At 36.6% G+C, this 18,832-nt stretch overlaps 1 protein-coding gene across 4 annotated transcripts in view; it reads left to right on the top strand.

The window, feature by feature from the left end:
• The window catches only part of RELN (reelin), a 504,226-nt gene that overhangs the window by 131,029 nt on the left and 354,365 nt on the right, over window positions 1-18,832 (top strand). For all 4 annotated transcript variants that reach the window (XM_074340625.2, XM_074340624.2, XM_074340623.2 and 1 more), the window contains exon 3: window positions 14,412-14,547. In XM_074340625.2, coding sequence (XP_074196726.2) covers window positions 14,412-14,547 — 136 coding nt within the window. The remainder of the gene's footprint in view (window positions 1-14,411; window positions 14,548-18,832) is intronic.

Raw genomic sequence — 18,832 nt, 5'->3', positions numbered from 1 at the left:
CCCTAGAACACTAATATGAGGTATAAAGCAGTGAATTCAAATAAAAAAACCCTTCTCCTATCACTAGAATTCTAACCCTGCTCATGCCTTGCCTGGTCTCTTACAATAATTTTCCAGGCACCGTGCTTGATGCTCTTTGGTTAGTGCCCATTGATTTTACACACCACTACCATGATAATATTTCCTTTTATGTACATGTGGTCTTTCCCCATTGTGCCTGCAGCAGTATGACTCCTTGAATGACGTATTCGAGGGCCTTCCATTCAAGCCTCAATTGCCTGTGTGGTCCTTTCCCCTTCGTGCCTGCTGTGCACACTATTGCTTTCCAGATACTCTCACTTCTCGTTACTGCTCTCAGTGTGACCAGCACTTTTTGAGTAGGCTGTTCTTTTTGCAACTAACCTCCCAGAGAATTTTGCTCCCCTTTGGAAACCAATCTGAAATGCTGTTGTAATTGTTTATCTCTGTCCCAAGTAGATGCATTTGCTACCTCTTTGGGCTCCTAAGATAATGTATACTTCTTTTATGATACTTATAATTTTCTTTGCGTTATCAATATCTGTACAAATTTTCCACTTGTATCAGCCCTTAAGCCATCTTTAGCTCTTGTTGTCCGAAATCCAGCATCCTCATGCTAGATCATAATTCCAGCAGACCAACCAGAAACACACTCTACCAGTTTCACGTTTCTGCTGTGCTCCTTCTAGCATGTTTCCCTTTATTCCCTTAAAGAACACAGGAATGGACTCAAATCAAAGCCTTTTCTGTTCTTATTTCCATCACTGGTATCTGCTTTTTGACCTTTGAAAGAGAAGTTAAGAATCTGATAGTTCCCTCATCTCAGAAAGTCACAGGGGAGATGATTTTTCACACTACATCTGATAATCTCTGAATTGCCTCCCTGACTTGGTGAAAGTCTCTACACCAAATGTAGCAAAACTTTTTGTAATTGGACTCCTCTAGTCGTAAAATGTTTGCGCATGCATGTATAATTATATATTCGTGTATTTATTTAATTTTAATTTATAAATTCTGTACTATACTTCTTCACTTACATACTTTGTATATTATAGAACATATAAAATTGACATTAAAATATAAAATTTCTAATATTTTCCTCCCAAGTGTAAATAGAGGTGTATAAATGAATTTTTTTAAAAAATGTTTGGGTGATTACCTTTTCAGTTAGAAACTGTAGATAAAATAATTCCATATGTAAAATTAAACTTGTTTTTCTCAAAGAATACAAACTGGAAGTTATGTAAACTTTACCAATAATATAAGCAGCAATATATGATTATAAATTCACATTAAAGATAATATATTATAGATAATGCCTGGAAGAAGCTATACAATAAGAATATAATCATTCAGGTTTATGCTTAGAATGATAAAATTTCCATGAAAAAGAAGAAACATTGAAGATTTCTAATAGCCACAATTTATTATAAATAAATGAAAACTACAGGGGAGAAACAAAATTAAATTTACCTTTAACAAATAACTTACTTTGTTAAGAACTTTTTTGTGATCATTCAAGTGAGTGTGTATTCAAATAACCCTAGTATTTTTTTTTAGTCAAAGCAATATGCTTTGCTTAAATTCAAGTTAATAGATTATAACAATTTTAAAATAACTGTTTTTCGTCTATTTTTCTTTTCCTAATTTACTTTAAATATGAAGGGAATTTAAGAATTTCTGGGACTACTTTGTAATCATTTAACCTCAAATAATGTGAAAAGCTCTTTTTTTCTGATCCAATATTCAAATTATTGCCTCAGGGGAGTGTGAATTTTAATAAAATTTAAATAAAAGTAGTATACGTCATATTTGAAAACAATATTTCCTGTGATTTCTCTTTAAAAATATATTGGTATTTCTTTTTATCTCATTTGGAATCAGATGAACTGAAAACATGATGAAATATATTTCATCATCAGAATTCATTGACTGTCAATGCTTTCTTATGGTATATAAGCTGCTACCATGATGTAAATAGATGCAGTGCTTGCAATTATTGTAATGTTGTACATGTTTAAAATATAATGTTTTACATACTATGTGTGATTTCATATTCTTTAAATTATTAATTCTATCAGATAACAAAGACTGGAGTTATTGAATGAAATGCCTTTATCAGAAAACAGTATCATTGATTTTTAAGTCATTAGGACATGGATAGAAATTCAAGGTTCCTACAAAGTTGTGGCAATGTAGTAACAGTCAACACTTACAGTATTTGTTATGTGCTCGGTATTGTTCTAAACACTTTACAGACATTAACTGTGTAACCCAATAGGTCAGTACTATTGTTTCCCACATTTCACACGTAAGGAAACTGAGGCAAGAAGATTTACTTATAATTTACCAAGGACACACCTAGTGTAAGGCAGAACTGGGATATGAACCCAGGCAGTTTGTCTCTCGGGTCTTTGCTGTTGACTATGACTATACAGTTTACACTCACAACAGTGTTCCTTTGGCTACTGTAAAATAAACACGTTGTTGCTCTTTTTGAGAGTAGGGAATATGAAAAACAGGAAAGCAGACTTTAAAGTCTGTTCATTCATTTAGCAACAATTATTGAGTTATGCAGTACAAAATCAATAAGATCAATCGTTTCTCTCAAGAAACTTATAATCTAGTAAGGGAAATAGAAGTAAACAAACTGTGATAAGTGTTCTGTTAAAAGAATGTGTTAATCAGGGAAATTCAGTTTTGCTGTGATAACAAATTAACCTCCAAGTCATAGCTTAACTCAACAGTTTGATAAGAGTCAAAGACTGCAGACTCAGCAAGCTAAGGTACTTCTGTATTGTAGCTATGCTGTCTAAGTGTGTGGCTTCCACTGCCATCAAGGCAACAAAGGAACCTGGAGAACTCAGATCCTCTATTCTGTGCTTCATTTCTGCTCATATCCCATTGGTCAAAATTATTCACATGGCCCCCTTGAACTGCAAAGAGCCTGGAAAATGTGGGCGAGCATATGGCTATTTGGTGAGCAATAAATGCCTTGACAAAAATGTATGTACATTTAATTGGAATAGAAGAGAATTTGACAAGAGTTAGTTAGGATTCTATAGGAAGTTGACTGGTAAGTGGCAGAAAAAGTCATGAAGTCATGATAGAGGCTAGTGAAGGAAATTGAGCAACATGAAACATAGGATTCTGGACATCCCATAGGAAGGAGCTGTAGGCAATCCTCTTCAGTACCATGGAGAGCTCCTGTAATTTAAATTACTTTCATACCATATGATGTCAATTGTAATGTCTTTATTCAGTAACAGTTTATTCCATAAACATGTATTGTGTGCCTATCAAAGATTTGGTGGATAAAATGTTACAACACATGAGTAAATCTAATGGGGCAAGCAGATAACTCTATAATGTAATGAGTAGGTTCAACAACAATATTCTCTGGAATTATGAGAGCATGGAGAAGCACCTAACATTAACCTCGGATACAGGAAGGAGTTGTACAGAAAATTTCATGAAGAAGATGATTTATGATCTCATATGTGTACTAAGTGATGCGTAAGGGTTTAGCCAAGCCAGAGGAAGAAAAGGCTTTTTAGGGCAGGGTCAGGAAACTTTTTCTATAAATGGCCAGAGAGTAAATATTTTAGGCTTTTTGGATCCTAAGGGTAGATCTCTATTGCATATTCTTCTTTTTGTTTTACTACTTTTCAAAATATAAAACTATTATTAGCTCAATTGTTGTACAAAAGCAGGCCATGGTCCAGATTTGACCCAAGGGACATGTGTGCTGAACCCTGATTTAGGCAGAGAGAACAAGAGCAACCCATAGATGTATACATGCAATTATATATAGTTGGTCTTGATGGAGTTGAATTTTCAACAAGGGTCATGGATAAGTGAGCCCATAGAGATAGATAGAAGGCAGTATGTCATGTTGAGGTCTTTACTCTTACTTCTGTAAGTATGGATTGCCGCTGAATGATTTAAATTACTGGAATGATAAAATCACATTTGCATTTTAGATATTGAGAATTAGCCTGAGAAGGCAAAACTTAACTCAAAGGTACCAATTAGGGAGCTGTTGGCACTGATCAGAAACGAGATGATGAAAGCCTGAAATAAGGCCATAGTGGGAAGAGTAGGAAAGCAGGGACACAGCGGAAATTTTTTGAGGTAAGATAAGAAAGATTTGATGATTGATTGATTGAGGTGGGGAGGGAGCAGTTAATAATGAGTCTAAGACTAGATAGTGTTCTTGAACTGAGACAATACATATCACGCTAACTTGTTGAAGCTCCTCTGTCAGCAGGAGCTCTGATTGTTTGAAGGCTCTGCCATTTAGTCCAGATTTACACCATCTGGAGTCAGAAGGCAGAGGCCCATCTTCTGTCCTGATGTTACCTTTTGGGAAATATGCTGTCCAGGAAGGGTATGGGGAGCGTTTGCTCCTGTCCATCAAATAGATTGACTGCTATAAAGCATAGCTTTCCTGTGGTAGAATGCTCATTGAAGGTAAGGAATAAATAACTCAATGTATGGATTCATGGAAATAATCCCCAAAGTCATGGTCTTTTAAGATTATCAGTTATTTTCGCTATTTTTGGATCAAGAAATCCAGAACTTTATAGACTTTGAACTTGCCATCTGTAGTAGACGTGTAACTATGATTTTCCAAAATTTTTATACAGTTTCCCACATTGGGAGTAATGCCATTTCCAAAAGAATTCCCATACTTCCTTTCTGGGGTGAAGATGTGTAGCTTAGTTTTCACCTACTAGAATCATCCTCATGAGACTTGGAGCTAGGAGACTGAGATACGAGTTGGGGACTAGGCGTTGGGGAAAATTCATTGTTCCTTTAAGATGTTGGGCATTTGAAGCTTGAAGACTTCAAGTGGGCTTATTTATGTAAACATTAATAAAATATTTGATAAAGCAGTTTGACCTGGAGCTAGATCTATATGATAGCAGTCTCTGGTTACTTAGAAATAGCCTTGCTGGAGACAGTTCTTTTAGGTCAGCCAATCTGAAGGTAGAGTTAAGATAATCACATCCTGTTGTTACATGCAGAGGCTTGCGGGGGTTAGCCAAGTGTTACCATGCTCCTGTTGGTAGCTTTGGCCTGGGTTTCATGATAAGCCTGGGTCATCTGCAGTTCACTTAACTTATTTAAAGGGGAGTTTATTTAAAGAAGGATGGAGATATATTCTTCAATCTGCAAATAATTTCAACATTTAATGAACACTCTTAATTTACATGCAATTTAGCATTTAATTCTCACACCATGAATTATTACTTAATCATTTCCACAGTTCTATTAAGGAGACCTTATTATCTACATATTAAATAAGAATGATCATAAGACTACAGAGTGTAAGTAACCTTGGTCAAGATGGCAACATTAGAAAGTGGCAGGGCTGGGTCTCGAGTGGTTAGTGATCCCTCCGGGGAGTAGTGACTTAGACAACTTTTTTAACTTCTTTAATCCTCAGTTTACTTATCTATAAAATGGGAATAATAATAATAATAATTAGAGTTTTTAATAAATAAATGAGTTCATATTTGCAAAGCAGTCAGAACTTGCCTGCATCATTAAATACTCAGGAAACGTTAACTTATTATTCTCTTCGGGGTCTTCTCTTTTCCTTCTTCTTCATTTTTTTTTTTTTTTAAAACTAGGATAAGCAGAGGTCTAAACCAGAATTCTGGATAGTAATTCTAGTATTGCATTAAGCTTCCTAGATAGGTCAACTGAGCCATTCATTGTCGGTGAGGAAAGAAGAGGACAGATGGGCCTGGAGTTAATCTAACAAAGCAACATTCTCTAGTTTTGTTTTCTTCTTAATTTTTTCTTGTTTGTTTATTTATTCATTCATTTATTGATTGTGTTAAGGGCACTTACAATACAGTATTGTTAACTATAATTCTGTACAGCAGAACTCCAGAACTTACTCATCTTGCATAAGTGAAACATTGTGTCTGTTGAACAGCAACTCCTAGAACTCAGTAGCATAGAAGCAAATAACCTGATTAAAAAGTGGGCAGAGGACACAAATAGACATTTTTCCAAAGGAGACGTGTGAATGGCCGGTAGGTATGTGAAAAGATGCTCAGCGTCACTGATTATTAAGGAGATGCAAAGAAAAACCACAGTGAGATATCATCTCATACCTTTGGGTTGACCATTATAAAATTAACAAGATAAGTGGTGGCAAGGATGTGGAGAAATTGGAACGCCTATGCATTGTTCGTGGAAATGTAAAAAGGTGCAGTTACTATGGTAAACAATATGAAGGTTCCTCAAAAAATTAAAAATAGAACTGACATATGATCCAACAATCCCACTTATGGGTATTTATCCAAAAGAATTAAAATCGGGATCTCAAAGAGATATCTGCCCTTCTATGTACATTGCAGCATTATTCACAATAGCCAAGATATAGAATCAACCTAAATGTCCATCAATGGAAGAATGCATAAAGATAACATGGTATATATTTTACATACAATGGACTATTATTCAGCCTTAAAAAAGAAAGGAAATCCTGCCATATGTGACAACATGGGTGAACCTGAGGACATTATGCCAAGTGCAATAAACCAGTCATACAAGGACAAATGCTGCATGAGTCTATTGATGTGTGGTATCTAATATAGTGAAACTCATGGAAGCAGAAAATAGAATGGTGTTTGCCAGGAGCGCTGGGGGAGGGGGAAATGAAGAGTTGCTTTTAATGGATGTAAAGTTTCAGTTATGCAAGATATTTTATTTTTTAAAGAAAGCCCTGCTGAAGCTCTTTTCAGCTCCTTATGTTTCCATGGTTTTATATCTGAAGCTTCCTCCTCTTTGGATTTCTCCGGCCGGTATACGTGTAAAATCCAGTGTCTAGACTGGAAGTTGTGCTGTGAAGCCACACACACCAGAATGAATCAAAGGAACAGGTGCCCAGTAGTGAGGTGGAATATAGTTCTCAACCAGCATGGTGTGGTCAGTTTGGAAAGGCTGGGGCAACATGTAGTGATTATCTACACACAGGCCGCTAGGAAGGGAGGGAGGGATGCAGCATTAGGAGGCATGGAACCAGTGTATCAGGAGAGCTTCCGTTAAAGACAGTGCAGACTTCACATAGCTCTCTGGAAAGGACGCTGCTCTGTCAGACTCAGTGGCCACGTAGACCTAAGGGTCACTGGATGGCTTTGTCCCTTACGGGAACACTTTTGACCTAAAGATGTCTCTCACTCAGTCTGTATCTAACTCAGCGATGTGTCTACCAAGAGGACATAGGCTATCCAGTAATTGTCTGATGAGAAATTAAGGTGTTTGGAGAAAGAGGAAGGAGAGAGGATGGTGAGAAGAGGGAGAGGGAGAGGGAACCTGAGCTTCTGTCTAAAGGAGGCGCCCTCTTCCTGCTCACTTTGCACTCCATCACTGGATTTGGGAGAATTTCTGTTGATCAGAATGGGAGTGTCTCATAATGGAGCTGCTGCTACTTAAGGAAACACAGAGGGAGGAAGCCAGTGGACAGTGCATGATGGAAGATAGACCTGTGTTTAAGTGCCGTTTACTAGCTCTCTTACCTTCGGCAAGTCACTGAAATTCACCGGTTCTTGGTAATTATCCTTTATCTCTAAAATGGTGATGATAATAATAGCTAACACATATAATGCTAACTACGTGCCATGTCCTCATTTAATCTTCAAAGCCACCTTATTATTACCATCTCAATTTCCTTGGGGAGGAAACTGAGGAATAAAGTGTTTGAGTAACTTGCCCAAGATTCCACAACTTCTTGGTAGTGGAGCAAGGATCTGAACCCAGACTGACTGCCTCCAGGACCTGTGCTGTCAGCCTTCCCCCTCTACTGCCTCTCCCCTGATAGTAAAGTCATAATGTGGGTAAAACACTGGCACAGAGAAGGCATTGGGTAAATGGTAGTGCAGGGAGAGGAACAGAGGGAGGGCAACAGCAAGAATTCTCATCTGTGTAACTGCAAGGAGTGAGGAAAGAAACAGATTGACTTAGAATATGCTCTTTTTAGACAACCAACAAGAGATGTGGAAAGAGTATGGCGCCTCATACATTTTCTAACTTGTGCCCATAGATATCCAATTCCAGAATGATTCTAAAAGGGTTTTAGTACTTTTTGTTTCTAGACTTAAATTTGAAATCAAATGCCATCAAATTAATGTTTTAAAAATTAAACATACCCAGTGTATATATGTGAGTGTGAGTGTGAGTGCTGTTCATTATCTTGTAGCACTACTTGAGAGCTGTTTTCATATCCATTTTCATCATGACGGTATTTCACAGATAAGCTGCAATAAGGATGTTCTCAGGAAGTTCTGTGATTACTTTTCAGCCTATAAAATTGTGTTTAGCTTTGTTGAAATGTTTGAATACATTGGCCTAGCAAAGAAGGCAAAGAATAGACAGGTCAAATTATGTAGGTAAACAGTTATTCGTATTTGTATCAAATGAAAAGATTAAAGAATGACAAAAAGGAACTCCATAATTCATTTTCTCTCTCCTCTTACAATATGGCACTAACTTTCCAAACTAGATTTTCAGAACAGTCCATATTTTATCAAGTAGTGAAAGCCTTTAGCTGTCACTTTTAAAGAAAGAGCAATTGATAAATATAAAAGGAAATAGAAATCGTCTTAAGTGTTTGTTTTATCTTATACTTCTTATGTAGATATAAGTTAATACATTTACTAAACTTCCTGAAAAAATATTCTATCAAACTTTCTGAAAGTATTTGAAGTAATAAAATAATAACTTTAAGGCTTCATTATTCTTATGTATGAAGGTTACATTTTTCACAAACACAAATCTTAATGTACTTGCCCTTTGGTGATTTCCAATCCACAGATGTCTGAGATCTTGAAGCCCATGAAAAATAAACCAGGGCATGTTCAACCCACTTTCACACTAACCGTGGCAAATTACCAACGAAACATTTGAGTAATCCACATCTTTAATCTACAAAATATAGAATAAACCCAACATGGATGTGTAAATTTTCCACTACTTTGGTTATTTCGGGTAATAAACTCTTCAGTATATTTCTTGGAAGTGAATAGTCTACCTTTTTTATGAGGGTATGTACATTTTATTTTAGAGATGGGGGATCATAGAAATTCTAGTTACAGTTCTGAAGACCCAAGGTGTGCACATTAAAAGCATAGAGAAGTATTCCTGAGGGAAAATGGAGTTCATACAAGGTTTAGTCACAAACTTAAAATAACTGAAGACTTGTCAAGGAAAATGACATCCCAGAAGGCATAGAAATGTGTATCACTGTCTTAAAAGGGATCATGGAAGCAACTTTAGAACAATTAACGATGTGAGCTTCATCTTGCAGAAGTGTAATGTGGAGAAAAGAAACTCTGGTATCGATTCCTATTTTTTAAGCAGTACTTGGATTCAGAAGACAAATATTACACATTTTTAACTAGATATCCAATGATTTGACTGACTTAATGAACTTCAAACACTCATACTTTGTCAAAGGAATAATTGTTTTAAAGAGTAACATTGATTGTCTCTTGACATAGAAATGATAGATTGTGAATATTCTATTTTTAAAATATGTGTACACAATATTCAAAAGGGAAATGTATTTATACCACGGATGCTTTAAAATCCTGCTAAAATAAAGACAGTTATCAATCTTGTAGAACTTCAGAGTTTAAAGGATGTACTTCACTTTCATCGCCTAGAGTTGAGCTACGCTTCTTGAAGTGCTTACTTTCTCTCGTAGTCCAAGTCTCTTGGGAAAAGTATAGCTTCTTTTCCTGGGAAAAAAATCCCACATGAAAATAAAATCTTTATTTTAACTACATTATAGACACATGTATTTTATATGTATGTAGCTCCCTGAAATATGCAGTGTAATTAAATTTTTTTATTATAGATCCTATTTTCCCCTTTCCAAGTAATGTTAAAAACTCATTGTGTTTTTTATTATCCAGCATGCAACAGGGAAAACAGCATTATGAATTTAAATTCATTACCAAATTCAAGTTTCAGTTATCCCAAGAATAGATTTCCCAATCACATATATTAATTAGACGGTATATGTCTTTCATGACACAAAAGCCATTAAGAAGATCACTGTGGCAGATGCAGTAAATTCTGTTTCGCAGAGCACTGAAGCTGACTCTGACTGCGCTCCTTTTCCTGGTGTTCTCATTTTATATGCGCACCTTTGCTCATTATGTCTGCCTTTGTGAGATGTCCTCCCATCTTTGTTCTGTTCATTAAAATTGTACTCTGAGAGCTATGGAACTGAAAGGGGTCTTAGTGGTCCTGGACCAGCAGTGTGCAGATGTTGGAACTGAAGCTTGAGAGAGGCAGTCTCACTAAGGTCAGGCAGCAGTCTGTGGCGGAGTGGGGGGCAGTTTCTGATTATACCCTGCTGCTTCTTGTAAATACAAACAAGGATGGCGATTTGTAGCTTTTTTCTCGACATGGTTCCAGTTTCCCTCTTCCATAGCGCCATGTCTGACTCTGTAGCAAGGGCACTGGTGTGAATCCAGGCTACACTGTCCCCTTCCTCAATGACCATATGCAAGTTCTTTTAGCTCCATTATCTTAGTGTCCTAATTGGTAAAATGGAGAAGGTAACAGCTCCTCCCTCAGAGGGTTTTTAAGAGACTTAAATAAGTTCACACTCATGAAGCATAGAGAAGAGTGCCAGGCCATCGCAAGTGCACAGTAAGCATTAGTTGTCATTATTGTAATTGTCCGTATTAATCACTCTTTCTCTCCTATTTTATATTTTTCATGAATACTACCCAGTAGCATTTACTTATTTTCTAGCTGTTTCATTTAGAATGTGAGTTTATTCCAGTTTTCTTTTCCCAGGCTCAAGTCATTTCAGGGTAGGACTCTGTCCTAAATTTCTTTTATGTACCTCCCGAAGGTCTAACACAATGTTTGATGCAAAGTAGAGATTCTGTATTAGTGTTGTTGTTTTTCCCCCACAACTGGTTGATATTAAGATAAATAGATTTCTAATAATTGCAACTCTGGCCAACTTTTTGGTGTTCTCACATAAATGCCAATTAAAATGTTATAGCAGTATAATATGCCAGTGCTCTGTGTTAAAAAAGGAAAGAACACTGCACACTGATAGTGTTTGAAGGTACATAAAAAGGGCCTCAGAATGCACATTTGGGATGGTTTTAGGAGTAGTGGTTAAGAGGATAGAGTGTACTGTGTTACTTTCAAAGCCATCATTTAAGACACTGCCGGATACTTTCAAACTGTATATTGACACGGTAGTGATATTACTCTAAGCCCTGAATTCTAGACAGCATTTTACTAAGACACATTTTTAATGGATGCTCTCGGCTACACATTAGAATTGCCTGGTGAGATTTTAAAACTCCTAGTACCCAAGCTTTACCCCAGACCAGTTAACTCAGAATCTCTGGGACCCACTTTGGGGGACTACTGTGCCAGACTGTTGGATTGCAAGACTTGTTCCGTGACATATTTATCTAGGGTAGGGCATACAGTAATTACAACAATATAGCTACCTTATAAAATTCTATAAGTAATATGCAGCCTAGACTCACTTAGAGGAGTTTTGAGGAATGAGGAGATACTTGAACATGAATCCTGTTACCAAGGCTCTGAAACCCTGAAAACTCATTTTGTTTGATTCATTTCCCTTCCCACATGATTATGGCTGGAACTTTTGTTTTCCTTTTTGGTCAGGCTGCTCCTGCAGATGTGTCATTTTCCACACACTGGATCCCTGCTTTCGGCCCAACCAGAAGGAGCAGCAATTCCTGAGTCACCTTCATGCAGCACTCTGTGATTTCCCGGGGAGTCTCATAGCCTCCCTAACCTTGTGGTTTCTCTGGCCTTGAATTTTGTCTCAAGATGCAGCTTAAAATAAAAACTCTAATGAGAAAAAGCACATTGTTAGGATATGACAATATAGACTCATTTTTCTATTTCTTTGGCCGGTATGACCTATTCTGAATAACTTTCTATTCTAGAAGATCCTATTTCACTAGTTAATGTAACATATGGGTTATACTTTCTGTTGTCTATTATTTTTATAGTTACATGATTCGTGTATTTATTCAGAAAACATTTCTTGAGTATCTGTGATGTGTCAGGTATGGTGATAGTTGTTTGGAATATCAAGGTTAAACACCTAGTCCCTCATAAACTCCTTGGAAAGATGACCAGGTGCAATGGAGAAATGTATGATCTGCTCTGATGACATACAGAAAGGGCACCGATCCAAACATGCTGTACTAGAAGCTGTCATACAGACTGAGCCATTTAATTCTCAGTAGCTTCAGGATAGAGGGGACATGGTGTTTCCATCTTACAGACAAGAAAACTAGATTTCAGAGAGAGTACGTCGTTTGTACAAGTTTACAAAGCCAGTAAATGAATTTTTATTTAACTGCCCACTCCTGGCAGTGTTTTATTAATTAGCTTTATTTTTTAGAGTAGTTTTAGGTTACAGCAAAATTGAGTGGAAAGTACAGAGATTTCCCGTATACCCCTGTCCCCACATATACACAAGGTCCCCTACTATCACCATCCCCCACACCGTGACATGTTCGTTACAACAGATGAACCTACATTGACGCGTCATAGTCATTCAAAGTCCATAGTTTACATTAGGGTTCACTTGTGGTGTAGTACATTCTATGAGTTTTGACAAATACATGATAACATGCTTCTACAATTGTAGGATTATACAGAGTAGTTCTCCTGCCCTCTGTGCTCTGCCTAGTCGTCCTTCCCTCCCCCCGACCCCTGGCAAACACTGATCTTTTTACCGTCTCCATAGTTTTGCCTTTTCCAGAATGTCATATAGTCGTAATTATACAGTATATAGCTGTTTCAGATTGGCTTCTCTAGTAATATGCATTTATTTATCCTTGTCTTTTCATGGTGTGATAATTCATTTCCTTTTAGCTCTGAATAATGTTCCATTGTTTGGATGTACCAGAGTTTATTTATCCATTAACTTACTGAAAGACATCTTGGTCGCTTCCAAGTTTTGACAATTACAAATAAACTGTTCAGGTTTTTGTGTGGATGTAAATTCTCAGTTTATTTGGGTAAATAGTAAGGAGTGTGATTGCTGGATCATATGGTAAGAGTATATTTATTTTTGTAAGAAAATGTCAAACTGTCTTCCAAAGTAGTTGTAACATTTTGCATTCCCACCAACAACAAATAAGAGTTCCTGTTACTTCACATCCCTTGCCAGCATTTTATGTTGTCAGTGTTTCGGATTTTAGCCATAATAAGTATTTAGTAGCATTTCATTGTTGTTTTAATTTGTAATTCTCTAATGACATAAGATGTTGCCCATCTTTTTATATGCTTCTGTGCCATCTGTGGTGAGGTGACTGTTCAGGTCTTTTGCCCATTTAAAATTGATTTATTTTCTTCTTAGTGAGTTATTTATTAATATTTTATATCTGAGGTAAACCTGAGAGAATCATCTTATTGAAAAATTAAAAAAAACATCTGTTGATAGCTCAGCTAGGAGCTGACCTGGTACTTATGGCTAGGCCATGGTGTTCTCCTGTTGCATAGAAGCAGTTTCATAGAGCATCAACACTGGGCAAGGTGACTCTGGGACTGATGGTTTGAGATAAAAATAAGACCACTTTGTAATCATGCCTGAGCACAGACGAAAGCAAGAACGTGGTACAAGCCACCAAAATGACCAGCATCCCTCTTTCAGGCTAATATGCAGCTTCTACTATTTTATCAATCACGACTTGAGCCTTACTCCATTCTTCATGTCTCCTAGGTAGATATTAATATACTTAGTGATAAAATTGTCCCTACTTTCTGATAGCACCAAATCCAGAAGCAGAGCCACCTTCCCCTGTAGCCTCCCAATAGGACTGGGCTGGGAGTGGGGTGGGGGTGTTCTCAAGATGTAGAGCTTTCAGTACTAAAATTTGGAAATTCTGGGGACAGCTTGACCACCCTGCTCTCTAAAATAACCTAACGCCAGCCCGAATATTTTAATACGCTCCTCCAACATCCTCTTACTGAGATACCTTCCAGTTCCCAGTCACGTTTAGTCTCCCTGCTGTAGACACTTGTAGTACATCCAATCATGTAATGCTGTCGGTGTGGTCCTTCCTGGTGGCTTTTGGTGACGGGCAAAGACTAATCAACAAAATCAGAACAAATCTAATACTATAGCAGGGAATTTAGTAGATTGCTGTTTAACAATTATGCTTTAAATGATTAATTTTCTTCTAACTATAGAAAGTAGAAAATTGTATAACTTATGGGAAAGCCAAATGGCATGATGAATCTTAACATAAAAGAAATATGTCCCGAAAATACACATCATGTTATGCCACGATAACAGGGACTTTGCTTTCTTGTTTTCATAACAACATCTCTTCCTTTCTGTCTCTCAGGGATCATGTCTGACCACCAGTTTGGTAACCAGTTTATGTGCAGCGTGGTGGCCTCTCATGTGAGTCATCTGCCCACGACCAACCTCAGTTTCGTCTGGATTGCTCCACCTGCTGGCACAGGCTGTGTGAATTTCATGTAAGTACTCAGTGTCCGACAGTACGGAAGTGGATACACCTTACGTGAGGTTACATATAGAGTCACTATTTACGGGTAGTATTTTAACAAGTTTTACCTTAATTAAAGCCACTAATTTTGGTGTGAAATAGAGGTCAAAAACTGTTTAAAAAAAGGTAACTTGAGCAGTTTATTTTTGCATATTTATAAATACCTCAAGAGTTTTAAATTGGATTTTGGTGACAAAAACACACAATAAGATAAAAGTATGTGAAGAAATCAAGGCAATAGGAAATTGTTGTTCACAAAGTAAGATGAAAACAGGTATGAAAAATGGTTTGTTGAGGCTTCCTACATGTTTTGGAAGAAGACCACAAACAGCTTTCTGCTTTCCAGCCGTTAGTGACAAGAGGGAAATGTGATCAGTTAGAGATTCACGGTGTTGAATAGCCAGGGATTCTGTGGAAACTTAACAGCTCTTTCATGTGCTTTCATTAGAGGCAACTGGGGAATGTCATGAGCATCCTTAGATAAACACTGCACTATGGTTCAAAGGCTGTGACTTGTAACATCTCTCCATGGAGACTAGGCCCTGACCACGGCCCCAGAATCACCTCTCCTCAGCCTCCTTACTCATCTTTTTTACCCCATAGCATGTTTTGTAACATGTTTTATAACACATGATATACTACATATTTAATTATGTACATTATTTATTGTCTGTCTCTGTCTGCTGATGTGCAAGTTCATTGAAAGCAAGAATTTTTTCTATCTTGTTCACTGATTTGCTCCAATTGTCTCAACACTTCTCGGCACACAGTAAGCACTCACTATTTGTTGAATGGATAGGTAGGCCAATGTAATAAGGTCAAAGGCAGTATATAAACGGCATTCTATGGACAGTCAGGCAAAATAGAGCTGGAAGCCATCTTGAATGGTTTTGTATTCCAACCTTCTGCTCAGACACCAAAATCCCACAAAATACGCATACTCCAAAATTTACCACTACCCTTCTTTCACCTTTAGTAACTTACAGTCCAGTGTCAAGGGTTCCCATGGCTCCCATGCTCTGTCTGCCTATCCTCTGGGTTACCAGACTGCAAACAGCAGATTCATCCCACCCAGCTGGTTGGCATTTAATCCCATCATTTCTCCTTCAGAAAGTTTTTCAGAAGTGAACCTGTTCCTTCCAGTACCTCTCGCTAAGATGATCGCAGTGGTTTCCTAACCGGTCTGTTCACCTTCAGCCTACTCCTCCTCCAGTCCTTCCTGCACACTGTTGACCAGTTAATCTTCCTACGGTGCATCTCTGATTGCTCAAAGCTTGGATACCCCAAAACTTCCCTCCGAAGGCCAGCCCTTTGGCATGGGTTGATAGGCTCTTCACAGTCTTGCTATTATTCAGCATCTTCTCTTATCTCCCATGGTGTAAACCTTCTGATAGGATGTCCTACAATTCCCCAAACATTTTATGACTTTGTCTTTCTCCATGCTTTTTCCTTAGCCCAGATTTTTTTTTCCTCAACTCCAAATGTTAAAATCCTACCCATTCTTCAAGCCCTGTTTAAAATGCTTACTTTTCTATAAAGCTTTCTAAGACATCAACAACAGAAGTGATGTGTATTGTCACATTTTGCTTGTAACTCTATTATAGTCCTTATTATATTTTACTCTATACTTATTTGAGTTAATTTCTTGCCTTTTCTATTAGATTAGATTGGACAGGGACAACTTCTTCTTTCTCTGATTCTCCCACAGTTGGTACAATGTCTCAAACAGAGAAATCATGGAAAACACCCCTTGAATTATACGATGCTCAGTGTTGTCTTTTCCTTTACTTTAATAGTAATCTTTGACTCTCTCTTTTGGCATACTTTATCTTACTCATGTTTACACTTGGAAGGATAATTTAAATTCTTGCCATGCATGATTTCTTAATTTAAAACAAGAATTATTGTTTTGAAAGATAGAACACAAAGTAAATTTATGTCAACAATGTAGAACTGCCTACTTTCAAATAAATATAGTTTTTAATTGAGTCTGTTTAAAAATGATGTTTGATGGCTATGGCCTCACTGTTGCTGGGATATCAAACTGTATTTTCCTCTGAGAAATAACTTAAGTATTTTAAGTCTTAACCTCAAAGAATGTTTTCTTAGCAATTGGTGAGAAAAGTACAGTTTAGTCAGAAGTAATTTTTACTGACTGCAAAGAAATTTACATACCCTCACTCATATTTCTCAATAAAATTTTGATGATGCAATTTGCATTTTTTATCATTCTTAACATTAAGTCTCTGCTTTTCGTAAGCCATGACTATGTTGAACATTACATATAATAGCTGTTCTTATGTGGGCAAGATGCTTTTGTTTAACTCTTTCCTTATTAATTTGTGAGAGAGTACAGGAAAACTGGAGATTGAACATGGACCACTGAAGTAGTTCATTTGAAATTTTCTGAACTAAAATCTTGCAATTTCTTACTTTTGTTCCTTACTACACTATTTATTATTGAGTATAGCTATATAAAAGCGTTAGAATCTATAAATAGTATATACCCAGCAATACTTGAAGGGGACTGCTGATGATCAACATTCATTTTAAACATTAAACAAAAATAAGATACACAAGAACCTATAGCATCTGAACGTAAGTATATCATGATTCTCTTTTGTAACTAACCTCAAAACTAAAGTTTTCACTTTTTTAAGGTAGGAAGAATTACTTTTTAGAAATTAAGCTTCAGCCATGCTTATATGCTTTTTGTCATATATTTTGTATAAATTTTTCATATTGTTAGTTAATTTACATCATTTAATTTGTCACATTTGTATTTTCTTTAATAAGTGTATTTTAAATCTCCCAAGGTCAGGGACTGTGTCAGGTATTTTTACATACCTGATAGTTCCTAATACCGAATTACAGACAATAGAAGGCCCTCAGTAAATATTTCTTAATAGCTAATAATGATATATTTCATTGATTCTAAAATACAGTTTTTTCTTTTATATTTTGGAATCTCTGGAGTAGAGTTGCATCTTACAATTATAACTGGCAGCATTTACTTTATTTCTTAATGTCTTACAACTGATGGTGTCTTGGATTTGAAGAAATCCAGCAATTAATATTTATCATTTGCCATGTATATGGCCTCTTGAGAGCAGCAGTTGAATCAACACTGCATCCAATTTTTTAATCTCAAGTTAGAACACCCGGTATATGATGCAAACTCTGTGATTGTAAATCCCACTTATCTATTTAAATCTTTTTTTAAAAAAGTCTCATAGTAAGAATTATGGAACATTTGAACTGAAATCCCAAACAATTACATAATGTGCTGTGTGTGCCTTTCCCAGAGAAGAGTAAGTGGCACACTGTATGAATAAACCCAGTTTTATTGCTAAACCACTTAGCCACATAGTCATTTGGGCTGTCTTTTTACTGCTTCACTCGTTAACAATAATCATGTGAGAGACAGAGAGGAGAGGACGGCCTGAGGATAAAGTTACTGGCTGTGCTGGTACAGATGTATAAAACACATCAGCAACTAAAATTATTTTATCATTAGTTTTATGATACCTGTTGATAGCATTTACATTTTAACTAATTTAACTCAGAGATCTGCTTAGTATCTGGATCTTATGACAGTATAGTTTATTTTGACTTTATGATTAGTCTTTAGTGACTAGTCAGCCTCAAGCTAAAAGAGGCACTTAATTATCAAAAATTCTTGGATGTAAATTCCCCACCACCAAAAAAAAAAAAAAAAATCACAAGGGTGAGGAGAGGGTACAGAAAGAAAAGAGGGAAGAGGAGGAGGAGGAGAGGTGAAAAGATAGGGACAGGACAAGGGAAGGAGGGAAGGAAGGAAGGAAATCTCCAAGCCATCTAACCCTAAAAGTTAATGAGAAGCTACCGGGGAAGGGGGTTGTAAAATAACAAATACAACATTAATTAATAATATTTTTGTAAATTTACAATGGGCCTGCCATTGTTCTAAGTAGTTTATATCTTTTAATCCATTTTATTCTCATGGTAATTCTGTGAAGTAAGTGCTATTATTGTCTCAATTTGCAGATGGGGAGATTGAAGTACAGTGATGTTAAATAATTTGTTTATTGTAACTCACCTAGTGATTGACAGCTTGGATTCAGAAGGCAGTCCAGCTTTAAGGAGGTGACTTTTGCCACTTCACTGCAGTTGCCTCTAAAATGATTCATTTTATTATGGTAAAATACCCATGGTATTGATACAGTGAAAAATAATAGAGTTTGTAGTGTGGTATAAGAACCGTTCAACTTTTTTAA

The sequence above is a fragment of the Rhinolophus sinicus genome, chromosome 4 (assembly GCF_057876585.1).
Source record: "Rhinolophus sinicus isolate RSI-liver-muscle chromosome 4, RSI-T2T, whole genome shotgun sequence".
In the NCBI taxonomy this organism is placed as follows: domain Eukaryota; kingdom Metazoa; phylum Chordata; class Mammalia; order Chiroptera; family Rhinolophidae; genus Rhinolophus; species Rhinolophus sinicus.
This window is presented reverse-complemented; position numbering and strand designations above follow the sequence as displayed.